The sequence below is a fragment of the Lytechinus variegatus genome, chromosome 13, assembly GCF_018143015.1.
Source record: "Lytechinus variegatus isolate NC3 chromosome 13, Lvar_3.0, whole genome shotgun sequence".
NCBI lineage: Eukaryota > Metazoa > Echinodermata > Echinoidea > Temnopleuroida > Toxopneustidae > Lytechinus > Lytechinus variegatus.
This window is the reverse complement of record NC_054752.1, coordinates 30,840,604-30,859,535: the sequence shown is the minus strand read 5'-3', so window position 1 is coordinate 30,859,535 and position 18,932 is coordinate 30,840,604. Positions and strand designations below refer to the sequence as shown.

Sequence of the window (18,932 nt, the reverse complement as noted above, 5' to 3'; positions counted from 1 at the left end):
TTAACCTGAGGTTAAGTTTTTGAAATGTCATCATAACTTAGAAAATATATGGAACTAGTTCATGAAACTTGGACATAAGGTTAATCAAGTATCACTGAACATCCTGCATGAGTTTCACGTCACATGACCAAGGTCAAAGGTCATTTAGGGTCAATGAACTTTGGCCGAATTGGGGATATCTGTTGAATTCCCATCATAACTTTGAAAGTTTATGGATCTGATTCATGAAACTTGGACATAATAGTAATCAAGCATCACTGAACATTTTGTGCAAGTTTCAGGTCTCATGATTAAGGTCAAAGGTCATTTAGGGTCAATGAACTTTGGCCGAATCGGGGGTATCTGTTGATTACCATCATAACTTTGAAAGTTTATTGGTCTATTTCATTAAACTTGGACATTAGAGTAATCAAGTATCACTGAACATCCTGTGCGCGTTTCAGGTCACATACCAAGGTCAAAGGTCAATGAACTTTGGCCGAATTGGGTGTATCTGTTGAATTACCATCCTAACTTTGAAAGTTTATGGATCTGATTCATGAAACTTGTACATAAGAGTAATCAAGTATCACTGAACATCCTGTTCGAGTTTCAGGTCACATGATCAAGGTCAAAGGTCATGTAAGGTCAATGAACTTTGGCCATGTTGGGGTTTTTTGTTGAATAACCATCATATCTCTGTAAGTTTATTGGTCTAGTTCATAAAAAGTGGACATAAGAGTAACCATGTATCACTGAACATCTTGTGCGAGTTAGAGTAGTATTCAAAGTCAGCACTGCTGCTATATTGAACCGCGTGATGCAGGTGAGACGGCCAGAGGCATTCCACTTGTTTTGATATGCACTGTATATTTCAAACATAAACAGCATGAAATTAATTGAATTTAATCAATAGATGTTGAAATAATGAATTGTTTATGAATGTTGGAATGTCATGAAAGCAGTTCTGTGACTGACATTGCTACCAACTGTAAATAAAACTACAAGTAAAGTATTTCAGGTGTGACACTCGTTAATTATTTGTAATAATTGATATCTCACAGGTTCAGCTACGCCCAGGCCATATATTGGATGCAGTCTATGTACTTCTCATTCCTGCAATGTATCTTCATTACCCAACCATCAGTGGTAAGTTTTCAAAATTGCTCATTATTTGACCGTTTAGGCAAATTGTCGGAAGAATTTTTGGAATGTCATGAATTTTGAAATTCAGTATGTAATTATTGTGTAGTATCATTGTGTAAATGACTCTTATGCAATAACAGTACACATGCTTTGTTTTCTCACAGATGGCCATGCTGACCATTGGTAAAGCTTGGAAACACAGCAACAACATCAAGATATTTGATCACTATGACGACAACACAGATCTGATTGACAAGCGGCTTCTGCATAGATCAAGGGTTCAGCTGTACGAACAAGATCTATCCAAGGTTGGTCCATTTCCATTCATATTGCATTTATGTGGATTATTGATTGAAATGTGATGTTGGTTCATTTATGGTGACCATTTGAAAGTACACTGAAATGAAATAAATGAGGCAGTCATTAAGGTTTCAAATGGGGTTTAGTGCTTGACGTCATGGGTGGCCGGATTCACCTCTCACTCACAGCAGTCACCCTCACCCACTCCCTGCATTTTACTCTATTTGATGCATCCTCCTCCCTCAACCTAACCCTAACCCCTTAAACCAAACCCTCCTTATCTTCTCAATCACTGGCTTTTTCCCTGTCTTCTTTGGTCACCCCCACTTCGAACAAACTCCATTCCCAAAACACGATTATTATCCCTCCTAAATACATGCCCACACCAACCTACTCCATTTGCCTTCATGATCTGATTCACCTTAACCCTATCTTAGGTGGGCTATTTCAGACCAGTCTATACTGGAGGGGGGGGTCAATCTGTGATTTTGGGTTGAAAAACACAATTTTCATTGACTTTGTACATGTAATCACATTCTTGAGCAATTTTGGCTCTGACATGCACTTTAAAAATGTTGCATAATTTTGGAACCGCATACCCGGGCATTGCAAATTTGGTCTCAAGAGATGCTCAAGACTTGAAAGTAAAAAGTCGGCGAGCTGCGCAGTAAAAAAAAAAAATCGCACGACGGCATAGTGACACAATTTTTCGAGGAGGATCAAATTGACCCCTTCCCAGTTTAATAAGGGTTAACACGATGCATTTCCCAAAGTAGTGGTTGAAGATGTGGGGAAGTCATGAAAAGTCCTTCGTCTTTCACAAGATCAGGTCATTCATTATTTTTCATTCTTATTCATTCTGATAATGATGTTGATTTACTTAGATCCAGTTGATATTACAGACGCAACAGTTTCGTTAAATATTTCAACATATTGCTGTAATATTTCAGGCAATAGCAGCCCGTCAGCGGTCAAGATATCTGAGATTTGCCCGCCCACCTCAGCCTAAAGAACTTCAGAAAGCCAAAGAGAAAATGCTGAAGGAAAAGCATATGTATGCCATCCTCAAGTAAGTTCTTTGGAATACTTTTTAATTATGTGTTTTGATCCTGAATTATGTACTTTGATGTGGAATCATATATAGCCTTATTGTGGCAGCTTTTATTCAAGTGATCTAGTCATGGTTTCTTTATGACTGAATTTTTCTTACAAATGACCATGTTTTTGAAATAGGTTATATAGAGCAAGGCTAAACCATTGATTTCTATCAAATGTATAAGGTAAAAAATCACTTTCCATAGTAAGCAGTGATTTTTAAATTCCAACATATTTGATGTCTGGGTTTGATTAAAATTTGATTAAAGTGGGCACAGTAGAATTGTTTGCTCTTTGTGCTCTGCAATATGGGGCTGTATATTTCATCCAATTTCTTTGTCATCGTGTTTATCGTGAGTGCTTCATAAATTCTCTTGTGGAATGAGATTGTACACGTCATGATTTTTAGGCTGATGAATATATTTATTTTCTGTATAGGGATGTGATACTGTTTCTGATTCTGATTTTCTGTGTACTGTGGATGGCATATGGCAAGGAGACATCTCTACATGGACCCCTCAATCAGTCTGTCAACCAGATCTTTCTCAAGTAAGGGTCTCTTACACCGTTTCTAAACTACTGATTTTATGTATTTCATATCAACACTCTGAATAGGAATTAAGAAGTAGCCAAAGTTTTCTCATGCATAGTATTATTATTGTTGAATTGAATTTATTTATTTCATTTTATATCTTCATTTTTTTCAACATACAAATAAAAAAATATTAATACAAGACAAATTACATAAATCAATGTACAAATCAGTCAAGCTTACACTTACAAATTTGAAGTAACAATACAAACAGTATACACTTAACAAAATATCATTGATAAATCATAACGTAAAAAAACCCTGAAAAGTAAATTTAAGTAAATAAATTGTTATCTGTGTATGCTAAAATAAGATTAGTTGAGAAGCGAGGCTTGTGTGACGCTGATCTCTCGAACAGAAAGCAAAATGTAAACATGGTAAAATAGGAGATTACAGGGAATGTAAGCAGAGTAAAATGCATGGTCATGGATGATTAAAAAAACATGATTGAACAAGATTAATGGGGTGGGGATCCATGAAGAAAGAATAAGATTGTTTCTTTTCATATCATGATTTCTTTGTGAAATTTTCCACATTACTTTAGTTTTTAGATTCTTTTTTAGCTTCGTGTGTGTTTTCTGAAACAATTTTTCAATAAATGATGCATTTATACCTTCAAAAATAATAGACTTGACTCTAAATGTGTCAGACAAATTGCAGCTCTGTGAATTCATGAGTATTTTTATGATGCCAGTTGATGACAGTGGCATGTTAAGAGATGAGAACAATATCTGAATTACACTGTTACTTTACCCTTCCTCCTTGATAACCCAGGACAAACCAACCCTTCACCAACGTCACAACGGTTGATGATCTATGGAACTGGCTTCAGGAAGATATGGTAGACACCCTCTATTGGCAGAGATGGTATAATGGTGATCCCATTACTGAAGATGCGGTAAGAGCAGTAAATCTTCAATCTCCAATCATTTGAATACCTTGATGATCAGTTCATTCATGCTCAGATTTGCTCTGGTTCTATTTTCATTTATGATCTTCATTGTCCTGACTTTGAAAGATACTTCCTTTGTTGAGGAGGTGTCTAGATAATAATGTAAAAAATCACATTTGGTTTTGGAATATTGAAATTTGAGGAAAGAGGAAAGGAAAATATGATGGGCACAAAGAAAAGTTATGGAATGGGGGAGATAGGAGTCCCGAAAGGATATTGATACCAGGTCGAGGAAGAAATTGAAAAAGGTTATTTCTGTGATAATCCTCCCTGTATGTCTCTCCATTACTAAAGGGTTACTACTGTTTATATGGAGTGGCCTGTGTCATCATCATTTCTGGGTATATGTTTCTCCATTGTTGCAGGGTTCAGTGGTGATCACTGGCAAAAGTATCCTGTTAATGTCCACTGAGGCAGCTTAGATTAGAAGGGAAGGCATTGAGTGGGATCTTGATAAAATGTCACTGGTCTCTCCATTTCTACAGGGTTCTGTGATGATCATTACAGAGAGTATCCTTCTGGACAGGCATTCTTTAAGGCGGTTAAGATTTGATAAGAGAAAATGCTGAGTGGGATTCCTCATGCCATGCCAGTCCATTTCTGTGTGTCCTATGTGATTACTTAGTATCTTTATATGTCTCTCCATTGCTACAGGGTTCAGTGATGATCACCGGTGAGAGTATCCTCCTGGGCAGACCTTCTCTTAGGCAGCTAAGGGTGAGACCGCACACCTGCACCGTACCCCCTGTGATGCGCCCCATCGTAGGGGACTGTCTTGGGGGCTACACCAAGAACACTCTCAGTAGAGACCCCTATGGTCCTGAGGATAAGTGGGTGTTCCGTACCGCTCATCAGCTCCTGCGCTACTGCAAGTGGGGTATGTTCACCTCCTATGAAGGGGACGGGTATGCAGTGGACTTCAACAACACAAGGTGAGTTTGACTTCGTCCATGATGTGAACCTTTCCATATTCACTACCTATGTATGTTATCTATTGTTTATAGTGCTTTGCTCTGAATTTACAATGAATAGGGATTCTCTTTTTGAAAGAGAATGTTTATTCCAAACCTCTTAAATAATGAATATGATATAGAGTTTTCAGCATATAGATTATCGGTCTTTCAGGCTGGGCTCATAATTTGATAAATTAGAATAAAAAGTTTAGATTCACCATTTTCCTGTGCACATGTTGATATTAGTTACATCTTCATTCATTCATTGTAAATTCTTTATATGTAATGTGCTTTGTACCTTTCCAAGAAATGGGGCTATAAAAAATGTATTATCATTATTATAATTATTATTATTATGCACCTGAGTCATAAATCCCTGAATCTAGTATTGTTACTCAGCAATTTGCTATATGACATTGACTAGTCAGCATTCACAAAAAATCCACTGTATAGCCATTTTAGTTCAGTTTGGTATATATTTTATACATGAACATTTGGTTAGCTGTTCTGTATTTTTTTTTCAATTGCTTTTGTGTATGGTTAGGTACATTAGTGATAGCTAGTAGTCTACTGAATTTGAATTATGGAGATTAACATGAGCTAGTGATAGAAAGTATAAGTTTTGTGCAAGGATAAAATCTTTTCACGAAATTCTTATTTGTAGTACATGGTTTCAAATGTGAGGGCTAAAGAGCAAATGTTTTGACTGAGTGAAAATCTTAAAATTTCTCTGTTTCACTCAGGTATGATTATGAAAAACAATGCTGAATTCTGTCATTTTTATTGTCTGTATACAGGGATGATGCAGAGAGTCTGCTATGGCATCTACGTAATAATTCCTGGATTGATGCACAGACCAGAGCTGTCATCTTAGAGTTCACCCTCTACAATGCTCCTTACAATCTATTCAGGTGAGAACAGTAGCATCATGCATTAACAAATTATGGAGTTAGTTTTTTCATTTCTGTCAAATGACAGAGCAGCATCTTTCTTGCAGGAATCCCACAAGAAGCTTTTCATTAGAAATCATAACGGTTACCATAGACACAATTATGTGTACTGCAGGAAAGCTGATACAAATAGATAGGGGAAGGCGGGGTAAGTTGAGCATAGGGGCAAGTTGAGCCACCAGCCCCAGGCCATGAATGAATGAGTCAGACATTGTGGTGGTGTCATGTATTGATGACCCATAGCATAACCCCTAACCCCACCACATTGTTTCCAACTTTGAAACAAAAAGTAGTTTTTTAGAGGGAAAAATATGAATTTCAGCCAAAAAAGTAAAAAAGAGTGTGAAATAGATAAGTGCTTTATAAACACACACGTCTTTAAATATAATAAAGACATGATAACAACATTATTAGTCCAGGTATGGATCTTCATTCTTGTCATAGTCTTTTACATGATGGATGCATAATAAATGTGTGGATACAAAATTATCGCACTAAGTTCGGACTGGGGTAAGTTGAGCCAAACAGCATGGGGCAAGTTGAGCCATGGTAATTCCTATGGTAATGTATCTTAAAAAACAAACAAACCATAAAAATCGATTGAAATGCAGGCTGAAAGGAGCAAATTTACATGACTGTTCTTTTCCTTTTACAGGATGTTGGTATTTATAGAGAATTAGCAAGTGAAAAGACTTTAAACAAAAACTGACATGCTGGTTCTCCTCCATACATTTTGTACATAGTTTTTGTGGCTCAACTTACCCCAGAAGGTGGCTCAAACTTACCCCATATATGGGGCAAGTTGAGCCATTTGACATCGTTTTTTTCAAAGGTCACAACGACTTTCAGTGTGGGGATAGAAAGTTATATATAGGTGGAAAATATTTCAGAAGAATTAAATTTCAAGGCAAGGTACTTATTTCGACAAGATTATTAATCATATCAATTCTAACATGCAAAAAGCAAAAACTGTCACAACTTACCCCGCCTTCCCCTACATAGCATTCTTATAGAGTACTGAAATGTGACCACAGTTGCCACGGTGTCATGGTGGGCTGGTTCTAAATAGAGTCGCAGCTGACAATTGTTTGTACACATTTGTATGACTTTGGCTCGTATGAAAAATATATAGGTTGCAAGCAATCGAATTCTGATAGCTGCCATTTTCTCCTATGAGAAACACATGCTTTCATTCGGCGGGTTCATTTGTTAAGAACCAGGCTGCCATGACACCATGGTAACTGACATCATCGCTTTGGTACTCTAAAGCTGGATCCCAGCTAAAATACACATCACAGACTTCTGAAGAGTTGCAAGTTATTGTCTACTTGAGGTTGAACAAGGTTCATTTCAAAGAGCCCCAATGGTGCAATAACATCTCCAATCCCTCTCGTGACAAATAATAGATTGCACTGTTATCAAGGTGCTGCTTCCAGGAGTCTAATCAGATATGTCTGCCAGTCAGGTGTGTCTGCCAGGCAGGTGTCAATTGATTTACATGGAAGTTGCTAGGACTGGAGTTGCAGTGATCTCTTTATCATCTCCGAAAAAGTTCTCTTCAACTGATGGAGATGTCTTGGAGACTGTAAATAGTTTCCAAACTTTGTGACACTAAAGAGATATCTCTCCAACTAGCAATATATTTCAAACTGGTTAAGAAATAGTTTCAAGCCCATTGAGATGCCTATTGCATGATGTAATCTGTTTAAGCAACAACACAGGCATTTTACACTGAAAAATATACTTATATAGTTAGGCAGGTTATTAATAATATGTTACACCAATATCTGTATAGAATGAATGGAATGATAATACTAATGGAGTTATTCAGAGTATGGCTAATGTTTAATACCATTATCAATCTACAATGAATGGCATTCTGTTATTTTTTTCAATTTGTCTGCAGTGCTGTGGCATTTGTAGCTGAGATACCTGGTTCTGGTGCGGTGTATCCAATGCCTAAGATTGAGTCTGTTCAACTCTACCGTTATGAGAAACCCTACGATTACTTCATCATGGCATGTGAGGTAAGGAAAAGAGTGTTTCTTCTTTCTTTCAGAGTGCACATCACCTTCTGTTGTATTATCATAGTATTGAGGTTTGCCGGGAATTGGCAGGTGCAATACGATGGGTGAACACCCTGCTTATCAATAAATCAGGGGCTGCAGAACTTCAGGGGGAGAAAAAGGGAGGTGCCCCCATTTGATCAATAAAATTTACCAAAAAATATGAAATTGTTCATTTGCAGTTGACTCTCCATAAGTCAAATAATCATTTAACTTGAAGCATTTTTTTTCAGAATAGAATATGCAAAATATATATTAAGAAGATCTTCTTAGTCGAATACTGCACAAGTCGAACAGATTACTATGGTCCCACAAGATCATCTTTTTTATCATATTTGTAATTCCCCCAAATTTTCTTATGTAAGGCCCCTACTCAACGATCTACATTGGCTTCCAGTACGTCAGCGAATCAAATTCAAAATAATGCTCCTAACATATAAGATACTACATGACATGGCCCCCACCTATCTCAGTGAACTCCTTAAATTAAAATCACCCACCCAGTCTTACAGGCTTCGTAGTTCCCATGACACAATGCTCCTCAGTCTCCCACCATGTAAAACAAAGATCACACTAGGTGACCATGCCTTTATCTGTGCTGCACCCAAACTCTGGAATAGTCTCCCTTCCTCAATAAGAAATACATCCTCTGTCAACTTATTTAAAACCAAAGTGAAATCCCACCTCTTTCAAGATAGTTTTTAAAAAGAAGTCACTTTTCATGTTTTTGGTTGTGTATTTTGTAGAAAAAATTAATCTTTACTTATTTTTCTTCGATTAATTTAGCGAACTTAATTTTACTTTTAAAATTTTTGCGTATCCTGTTAATAATTGTTTTTCTGCTTATCTGTTATGTATTGTAATGCGCAGTTGAGTATATCGAAATAGAAATTGTGCAATATAAATTTACAATTATTATTATTATTATTTTGTTTTGCTTGTTTATTCCTTTACCTTTCCAAAATATATGTGAATGTGCAGTAAAAGCTACATGTGAAAATTGTGGGAAATAAGGGAATCTTTATGGACAGGTTTCTTTTTGTTTCATACTTCAATGAGAATTTGTCAGTGGAAATGATAAAATGGAAATGAGAAATGTAACAAATAATACAGCATTCGTAGATACGAGATTCCTATGGCCGTTTTAATGTGATCATGATATTATGGTAAAAATGTAATGATAGTGTCGACAGTGACCTAAATTCTTGTTTGCACTTACAAGCTTGTCGATCAACTTTTAATTGTATTTGTTTTCAAACTGTCTTTGTTACGATTAGATATATTAAAATTAATTGATTATTACATTGTCCTCAGTGTTAAATTTTTGAAAGAATGTAAAGCAGAGTGATTAATTCATGCATCTTAATTTCTCCTCTTTCTTGTCATCGAATATTCTTTCCAGCTTTTGTTTGTCCTTCTTGTTGCATTGATCTCAAAACAAGAAATAGTCAAGGTGGTGAAGCAGAAGAGGGCTTACTTCAGAAGTGCCTGGTCATGGGTTGAGGTAGGTCAATTATAATTTAATTTCTAAAAGAATTTTTGTGTATGATATTGTCATTACTGTTGCACATTTCATCCACTTTTTAAATACTTCTGTTAAATGGAGGTATGATACTTCATGGATTGTTTGTGTAATACACAGTCCCTCATTGTACCATTTCAGTTCATTGTTAGAAGTGATGTAAAAATGATCTGTATACATTGTAACTATGGAAACATTCTGTTGCCATAATCTCAAATGCATACTCATATCTTTGTGAACTGATATGATCATACAGGAAGGTTTGGCATTCAATCAAAATTAAGTTCTATGTGAAATCTGTAAATTTATCAATAAAAACACACATTTATTTTGTATCTGTTACGTTACATCATAACTTTACTTAAGGCATGCACATACATGTAATCTAATAAAAAGAAATGGAATAGTCACTTCAATTTGGTGAATATTTTACAAAAATAAAGATCAAGATAATAATGATTTTGAACCAATACTTTAGACCATGATTTAAATAAAACCTAATCGCATATACTTATCTTTGTTTTAAAGAGATGCCTGTTTAGTAAGATATTTATTAATATCATTTACTCTAACTGTTTTTTCAATAAATAGATGTCCCTTATACTGGTGTCTATCACATACTTTGCTATGTATGTCTACCGCTTTGCGTATGTGAGCGAAGCCGGAAGGAGACTGAAGGCTACCTATCTGGAGGAATTTGTTGACCTCTCGTTCTTAGCTTGGTGGGATCAGGTATGTATTGTATGCACCAGTGCCCTGTTTCATAAACCTTAGTGCTTGATTGTAGGGCTGGATTCTATGGCCCTAATTCACAAAGGTGGTTTTGAAAACTGTCGGTTGATCCCATGGTTAATGCAGATTTCCTGTACAAATTATGCTTATTTACCGTGTATATTAAAGAAATGTCCAATGCTGATGCGCACTTTTGTCACAGTGCGCCAAAAGTGCGCATCAACATCGGAATTTTTAAATGTACGCAGTAAAGAAGCCTAATTTATACAGGAAATCTGCATAAACCGTGGGTTGGACCGATGTACTTTTCTCCCTTGTAGCAGACCAAAGTTAATTCGTGAATGTGAACATATTCTTTGTTTATTTACCTTTATCTTGTTCACATAGCGAATACGTTGACCATTCATTATTTTTCTCTTTTTATTACAAGAAGGCTTCATAAGTAAAAGACCAAAGCCTGTAATGTTTGTTCTTTATTTGAAATAAAAATAACTTACCTTTGATCAAATGTCTTTAAAAAAAATTATTACGTTCATACTCCTCAATGCATTCTTGAAACAATATAACTTTTCTATTATCTTAATTTGGATGTTACCACCACAATGTGAAATAATAATGAGGATGAAAATTAAGGTTTGAGGAAACACTACATTACAATGAATATGCATGTTGTATTTTTGTAGCGTCTGCGGGATCTGATAGCGCTTATCCTCTTTATTACGACACTCAAGTTCCTTCATCTTTTGAGATTCAATCGTATGTTTGCCATGTTTGGTGCCATCTTTGAGGCTGCCTTAGGACACCTCCTCCTTCATATGGTAAGTGGAGTCCCATTATTACCAAATTAATTTTTTTTTTACAAAGAATGAAATATAGCTTGAAATCAGACTAAAATTCCTGGTTTCATTCAGTTTAGAATAAAGACGTATTGGTCAGATTTTGCTGAAATGATGTTTGGTTATGTTCATGAGATTTCATGTGAAATAGGCATGGCTAAGACTTATCATAACTGGACATTAAATCAACGGATTTTGTAGATTAATTAGGTACAATTAGGTGGAGTGTTTTGGCCCAGTGGATTAGCCTTTAGACTTTGAAACAGAGGGTCGTGGGTTCGAATCCCAGCCATGGGATAATTTCCTTCGGTACGAATTTATCCACATTGTTCTGCACTCGACCCAGGTGAGGTGAATAGGTACCCGGTAGGATTTATTCCTTGAACGCTTTAGCGCCTATTGATATGGCATCTCAGCTACAGCTGGGGTAATAATATGATACCAAGAATCAAAGCGCAGTTATGCATATAGTAACTGTGCAAAATAAATGGACATATTGTTACATTACAACAATAAATAGTCAATTGTACTAAAAGATACCTTTGGAACTCTGCTGTTTAATTCATACAAATTTATTCATTATGATGACAATGACGAATAAAATTAATAATCATATTAATGATATATATGTGTTCCATATCATGCAAATTCTCTTTTTGCTTATCCTCTTTTTGACATCATAGCTCTGCTACACCATCCTAGAGACAGCCTTTGCATGCCTTGGGAACCTTCTGTTCGGAAGCCATTACTACCCCTTTAGGAATGTGTACCCTGCTTATGAGGTTATTAGCTCCCTGATTGTGGGATCGGCTCCAGACCACTCCAAGCTCTGGTTTCTCTTCCCAGTCCTCTGGCCGATGTTCTACATCAGCTACGTCATCTGCATGGTCGTATTTATGGCTGGATTGGTAAGTTGAATTGAATTTTGAATTTGATTTGCTCCACGTTTACATCAAAGAACATCTATATATGCAGACAAGAATTATGATATAAAGCAAAGCATTTCAAGATTAATTAGACATTGAAAATGGGATGAGGAATGTAAGAAGTGAGGAGCCTAAATAAAAAGCTTGTAGAAAATTTGCTATTCATTGGGAGAAATGTATGTGATAACAGTATGCGATATGATGCAAAAGGGAATGGCCACCTTTTGTCCCAGAAAAAAAGGTTAAAACGGAGAAAAGGTGTTTGGGATCATTCAGAGTATGTGTGCAAGTTTCACATTGTGTAGCCACAGGAACGCATAGGTAAGATACACAAGGGTCAAGGTCATAGAGATAATAATGCATGTTTTTGCTTCCTGTATTTCCACATGTTCATGAAAACGGCTTCTTGCATAAACTCACTTCAAAAATCATTTCAATGTAATGTATCCCAAAATGTAGGCCTGTCTTTCATTCTACTTTGTTTTCTTGACAAGGAAACTGATACTGATAATAAAAGGTTTTGATCTATCGTTGAAAATACTGTCTTAACCATTAGATTATTTGTGTTCTGGTATAGGCCAGCATCATAACATGAAGTAAAGGAATCATTAAAACACTTTGTTGACATTCTATTGTAAATTTGTTGATTGTTCCTTTTTGCACAGGTAAAAGCCATACTCTGTCACAACTACCGTAAGGTCAAGCACTGTCCACTTGAAACGGTCAGCGGCCAGGAAGTCATCAGCTTCTTCTGGCATCGCTTCCTCTGCTGGTTGGGCATCAGGGAGGAGAAGGTGGATGATAGTGACAGAGACAAGCTACCAATGGTAGGAATATGTATTTATGGTAGCCATGGTGATGATCTGCTTCAGATGGTGATGATACTGCTGCAGCTGATGATGATGATGAAGATGATGTGGGATGATGATAATGATGATGATGGTGAGGATAGTGATGATGATGATGGTGAGGATAGTGATGATGATGATGATGGTGAGGATAGTGATGATGATGATGATGATGGTGAGGATAGTGATGATGATGATGAGGATGGTGATGATGATGTTGATGAGGAATGATTATGAGATGATAATGAGGGTGATGGTCATCATGGTTAAATTAATTACAATCATTAAGATGATTATTGAATTCAATCTAATTCAATTTATATATCATTAATTAAATCATCAAAAGGACAAAACAAAACGATAATTATTCACCACGTAACATGATCCAAAATTTCATCAATGGGTTGGGAACCCCAGAGAAAGCAAGGCCTATAAAAATAGCTTTGACAAAACAGATTTCCATTCAAATGGCAGATAGTATGTAAATAGCAAATAGGCATGAGAAGAAAGAAAGCTGGTCTATTCAACTTTGCTAAGCCGCATTGAATAGAGTGTCTCTTTCTTTCACTGAATGCATATTGTCGCACCATTTAACAAATAAGAATATTTGCTATTTTTGTTGTACAACTCCTTGGAAGTAAGCAAATTTGAACAGTAACTGATATATTATTTTCTATGATTATCTGTGAAAAGAATTATGAACGCAAAAAGGAAAAAAATGTCTCAAATGCGCATCTGATCTGCAACATCTGCATTTATTGTTTACTAAGCACAATGATTTGAATCGTATTATTACTTCAAGACCGTGCAACGGTACATTTTGGATGGTACATGTGCAACGATACAGATGTTTGACATTCAGCCTTTCATTTGCCTGCCTACAACAAGCTAAGTAGGCGTTGTGCAATAATCTTTCAATCTCTCTCTTTCTACCGCAGGAGTTCACCATGGCTGAGATCCAATACCAGGTTGATGAGCTTGTGTTCAGGATGAATGCCATTCTGCATCAGAACGGTCTTCCAGACAAACCCATCGACTATCTAGATGATTCTGACGCCACACAGAACTACCATGATGATGGCATCTCCAGTTATCCATCAGAGGTTAGTCCCAGGGTTAATTTTAGTGTTTAAGTTAAGCGGTTAAGTTTACTGTTTAAGTAAAGTGTTTAGGTTTAGCATGGAGCTAACAGAGAAGGAGAACCATCTTCCAATTCCTCTGTTAATCCTTTGTTATTGCTTCCTTCGGGCAAAGAAACGATATCTAACATCAATCGGCGAGCCGCCAGGCCAAAGTTAGAGCACGCTTACATAACGCGATAAGCCCCCTCGTAAAATCTGAGGTCAGAGATTTTTTGAAGGACCCTGCGAGGCACCGCCGTAAACAACGTTCTCCCACAGAACTTCCCCCGAGCTCATTTTTTTTTTCAAAATTGAAACACGACTTGCTGTTCTTCTAACATCCATATCTCTTCGTACGGATTCCTGATGTACGTCTTTTATGTATGGTTGAACTTCTGAGATGATCCCCTTTGCATACATACCAAATACGTTGCAATCTGAATTGACTCAACAAAATTACAAACGGAGGAAGTTGGAGATTGGTCATTTTAAGTATGTCTGTTTTTCTTCCATGGTTAAATCTTTTCCTACCCGTACCTTAATTATAATTATAATAAGATGAAAGAGCATATTTTGAGCTAAATTTTCATGCCAAGATCATTTGTTAGAGTACAATAGAATCGATAATATAACGACGAATCTGCGGGGCATTTCTCTGGCGATTGTCGCATCGTGGAGTACCCTCCGGTGCCCCACGCATTCCTATTTGTGTAAGTTGAAAGTGGTGTGTAATGAATGACGGGAGTCGTGCTCGCTCAGCTCTTGTCTCTGTATCGTTTTTGGAAAATAGCAGGGGCCGCGGAGCGAACAGATTTAATTTACAAACCAGTAAAAAGGAAAACAAAGTATAAAAATTGTTATTCTACATAATAAAGAAATTAAAAACAACATGTTTGGGACCACAAAGAAGTATACCCAGTTCTATGTCAGGACGATTCATTTTAAGTTACAAAGTCATTTCAATTGGAAAAAATTACAAGCGAAGTTTCATTACGAAAATTTGTGTTTAAAAATGGATCTCATCTGACACCCCATTTTCAAATTCCAAGCTACTTTCACTCGCCCCCCCCCCCCCCATCCCCGATATCAACAAGGAATGGTTATCCTTAAGTAAACAACCACACACTCTCCCAGATAATCCACCTTCCCCCAAGGAGAAGTGACCTTCATAAGGCCTGGCAGAGAGAGAGAGAGAGAGAGCAAGAGAGAGAGAGGGTGATTTTTTTAAAACTTATTGTTATTTCGGCAATTGTGGGTCATTTTGCATCGTTCAAAATTTCATGTTGATCTTCATCTAAATTCCGAATCGTTTTTAGATATGCTAATGTCCTAAAACAAATAGAATACAAATTCATTCTTTCAAGATTAATGTCAGCCAGGAAGCTCTGAAGAGTTTGTTTATACTATTACGTAACAAGGACAGCTGCAATCCCACTCCATGCTGTTCATCAGCCTGTTGTGGTGGCAGGCATCGGTGTTATCGGCTCTTATCAGCAGCAGCAGTCACTAAATCGACCCCACCCCAGTTTAAACGCGAGAAATGCAACTTTCCCAAAAACTGAAATTGGGGTGTCAATACCCCACTTGAGATCCCATTGACTAACATGCAAGGCATTATCAGCAGTCAGATGAACCCCACCCCAGTTTAAACGAGAGCTCTCCCAAAATCTGAAATTGGGGTTTCAAATACCCCACCTGAGCTCCCATTGACACAACACGCAAGGCAATGGAGTTCCTGTGTTATAAGCTGGTGGGGTATTTTTTAAACACAGGATTCGCGTAATGTTACAATTTTTAGGACCAAAAATAATCATGATTTAAAATTATTTTAGAGAACAAAATAAAAGATGATTACAACTATTGAATTCATATCTTTAGTTTAATCTAAAGAAAAAAAGGCTTCCAAAATATAAAGTGTCCGGACACCTGACCCCCCCCCCTCATTTCTAAAACATTCTATTTCTGTTCTAGATATATAAAAACACCGAATATCATTATCATTTTTGTAAGATTAGGAGATTTTTTGTTTGTTTAAGATTGTACTTTTTTCTTTCTTTCTTTCATATCCTTTTTCTGGCATCATTCTATCCTTCCTCTTTGCCCCCTTTTTTTTATTCCATCCTATCTTTCTTTCCTGATCTTCTCTCTCTGTTCATTTTTCTTTCTTTCCTTGTTTGTCTTACTCTCCGTTCTATTCTAAATTTCCTTTTTTCATTCATTTTTTCTTTCCACTTTTCTTTGCTTCCTTCTCCCTTTTCTTTTATGATTCTTTCTCGATCCTTCCATTATTTTCTTTTTTTAAATTCTCTCCTTAATTTTTTCCTCCCTCTCTTTCATCCTTTCTTTCATTCTTTATTATATTTTTTTCCTTCTAATTTGTGTCCTTTTTTCTTTATTTCCCTCTCTCCCTTCCAGGGTGACCAGACGTCCCGTATTTTGCTCCTTTGTCCCGGCAAACCCTTCCCGGGACGCCTTTTTGTCCCGTATTTAAGAATATTGAACAAAATGTAGTTAATGCATTTAAAAGTGGTGATTTTTTCATCAAATAACCAACAGATGACGAAGCAGAGATAACAATGAAACTAATTTGGAGATGTAATCGGTGGAACAAATTATTTAGTTTTCATAACTAGATCTTGTTGTTTCAGCTTTCGTTTTGATTCTTGTTTTGTATGATGCCGCTGTTTCATCTAATTTTTAAGTTTGACAATGTTTCACTTTAAAATTTTACTCATTTCTAAATAATGTTAGTTTTTCAAAATTCTGAAAATATATTAAAAAACACCAAACTTCATTATGATTTTTGTTAGATGACTTGATTTTTTTGTTTGCTTGAAGTTTGAACTTTTTTCCTTTTTCTTTTGTATCATTCTTTGTTCATCCTTATATCCTTCTGCTTGCCCTTTTTTGTTCCATCTATCTTTATTTCCGATCTTTTTTCCTGAACCTTTCTCTCTCTGTTTATTTGTCTTTCTTTCCTTCTTTCTGTTACTTTTCTTTATCAAATTTCCATTCCTTATTTCCTGAATTCATTCATTCTTTCTTTCCTTAAACTTTTCTTTGCTTCCTTCTCACTTCCTCTCCCCTTTTTCGTTCTCTCCTTCCATTATTTTCTCTTTTTGCCATTCTCTCATCTCTTCATTCTTTCCTCCCTCTCTTTCCTCCTTTCTTTCATTCTTTATTTTATTTTCCCCTCCAATTCTTTTCCCTTATTATTTCTTTCCCTTCCTTCCTCCCTTCCTATTTTCTTCTTTCTTTGTGTGTTTCTTTCTTCATTCTTTCTTTCCTCCCCTTTTTCTCACTTTCTTTTTTCCTTCTCTTCTGTATTTTGTCTTTCACACATCTATTCATCTTCCCTTTCTTTTTTTGTCTTTCTATATTCATTTCAAAGAATGACGGAAACCTTTTTTCTCTTTTATTCTTTCTTTCATCCTTCTTTTATTCTAATTTTCTTCTGTTTTTCTTTTCATTTTCCCCTTCAGTTCATTTTTCCTTTACTTTTCTTTTGTCTTTTCTTTCTCTCCATTTACCCTCCCTTTCAATTCTTTATATTTTTCACATGTCTAACATTGTGTATCTTTTTTGATCTTTTTTGTGGATTGTCCCGTCTTTCTTTCTTTCAAAGAATAAAGGAAGCATTTTTCTTTTATTCGTTCTTTCCTCATCCTTTTTTCTTGCTTCTTTTATTTCTCTCCCTTATGTTTTCTTTCACACTCTTCCCTTCCTTCTTTTCTTTTTCTTTCCTTCTAAATTCATTTCAAATAATGACGGAAACGTTTTTTTCTTTTATTCTATCTTTCATCATTTTATTCTAACATTCCTTTTTTTTTCTTTATTTTTTCCTTCATTTTCCCCTTCATTTTTTTTCTTTCTATCCGTTCTCAATTCAACTCTTTTCTTTCGCCTTTTCATTCCCTCCTTCATTCTTTCGTTCACCCCCCCCACCTTCCAATTCTGTACATTTTTCCCCAAGTCGAACACCGTGTAGCCTCCTTTGTTGATCTTTTTTTTAAGACCTGGCTCGGTCGATCCGCTCATGCAGCGTACTTTGTCGATTGTCCCGTATTTTTGTGAAATCTGGTCAGGCCCGCATTCAGCTGGTTCCAAAACCAGATTTTCGTATTCGAAATCACGACGTTCGAAATCGTGAGCCGCCATGTTTGCATAAAATTCGTGAAGCCGATGTGAAATGCATTATGGGTGAAAACACTACTGCGCAAGCGCAAACCCGAGCTGTTGATCGCGTCGATCAACTTTCCTTATCTGATTTACGAGCGGCCTCTGTAATGCGCCGTGAGGGACCCTGCTGAGAGGGGATTAGCGGTGCCGCGCATGGGGCAAAGCGTTTGAGAGAGTCAGATCTCCTTCTGTTAATAGCTCTATGGGTTTAGTGTTAAGTTTAGGGTTTAACCCTATCTAGGCCGGGGTATTTTGGGAGTTCCTATGGCCGGGGGGCCTCCCAGGCCCCCCCCTAAGATCTCGGCCGTCGACCGCGCGATCGCGCCGAAAATTGGCACGCGGGTTGTCTGGGACATAATCTACAAGATTGCATAGTAATTTATTTCATGCGAATCGCTATTAAGTGATTATGCTAATTTATGCGTAATTAGTATGCGAAATCATACTTTTTCCTCTAACTCCCTAAATAAAGCTCCAAATGTACTAATTTTTGGTATAGAAACTCTTTGTAGTGTCCTTAGCAAGAGTACATGAAAAAAATTGTGATATCAAATCATTTTCTTATGTATTATATTGTTTTTTGCAATTTCTTATGTATTTCTTTGTTTTTTTACCTTTTGTTTTTCATTGTTTTTTCAATGAAATTTGTTGAGGACTCTTCTGTGATCATAAAAATCATAAAATGAATACATTTAGACTAGCAAAACTAAAAATAATCATACATTTATGAATTTT

General features: G+C 36.3%; 1 protein-coding gene across 1 annotated transcript in view; it reads left to right on the top strand.

Annotated features, from left to right (window-relative positions):
* Positions 1 to 18,932, top strand: part of LOC121426107 (polycystic kidney disease protein 1-like 1) — a 115,127-nt gene that overhangs the window by 86,696 nt on the left and 9,499 nt on the right. Inside the window, exons 50-63 of the mRNA XM_041622270.1 lie at positions 1,044 to 1,128; positions 1,290 to 1,433; positions 2,376 to 2,494; positions 2,959 to 3,069; positions 3,887 to 4,010; positions 4,719 to 4,996; positions 5,815 to 5,928; positions 7,874 to 7,994; positions 9,436 to 9,537; positions 10,147 to 10,287; positions 10,971 to 11,105; positions 11,807 to 12,031; positions 12,715 to 12,876; positions 13,836 to 14,000. Of these exons, the coding sequence (XP_041478204.1) occupies positions 1,044 to 1,128; positions 1,290 to 1,433; positions 2,376 to 2,494; positions 2,959 to 3,069; positions 3,887 to 4,010; positions 4,719 to 4,996; positions 5,815 to 5,928; positions 7,874 to 7,994; positions 9,436 to 9,537; positions 10,147 to 10,287; positions 10,971 to 11,105; positions 11,807 to 12,031; positions 12,715 to 12,876; positions 13,836 to 14,000 (2,026 nt within the window). The remainder of the gene's footprint in view (positions 1 to 1,043; positions 1,129 to 1,289; positions 1,434 to 2,375; positions 2,495 to 2,958; positions 3,070 to 3,886; positions 4,011 to 4,718; positions 4,997 to 5,814; positions 5,929 to 7,873; positions 7,995 to 9,435; positions 9,538 to 10,146; positions 10,288 to 10,970; positions 11,106 to 11,806; positions 12,032 to 12,714; positions 12,877 to 13,835; positions 14,001 to 18,932) is intronic.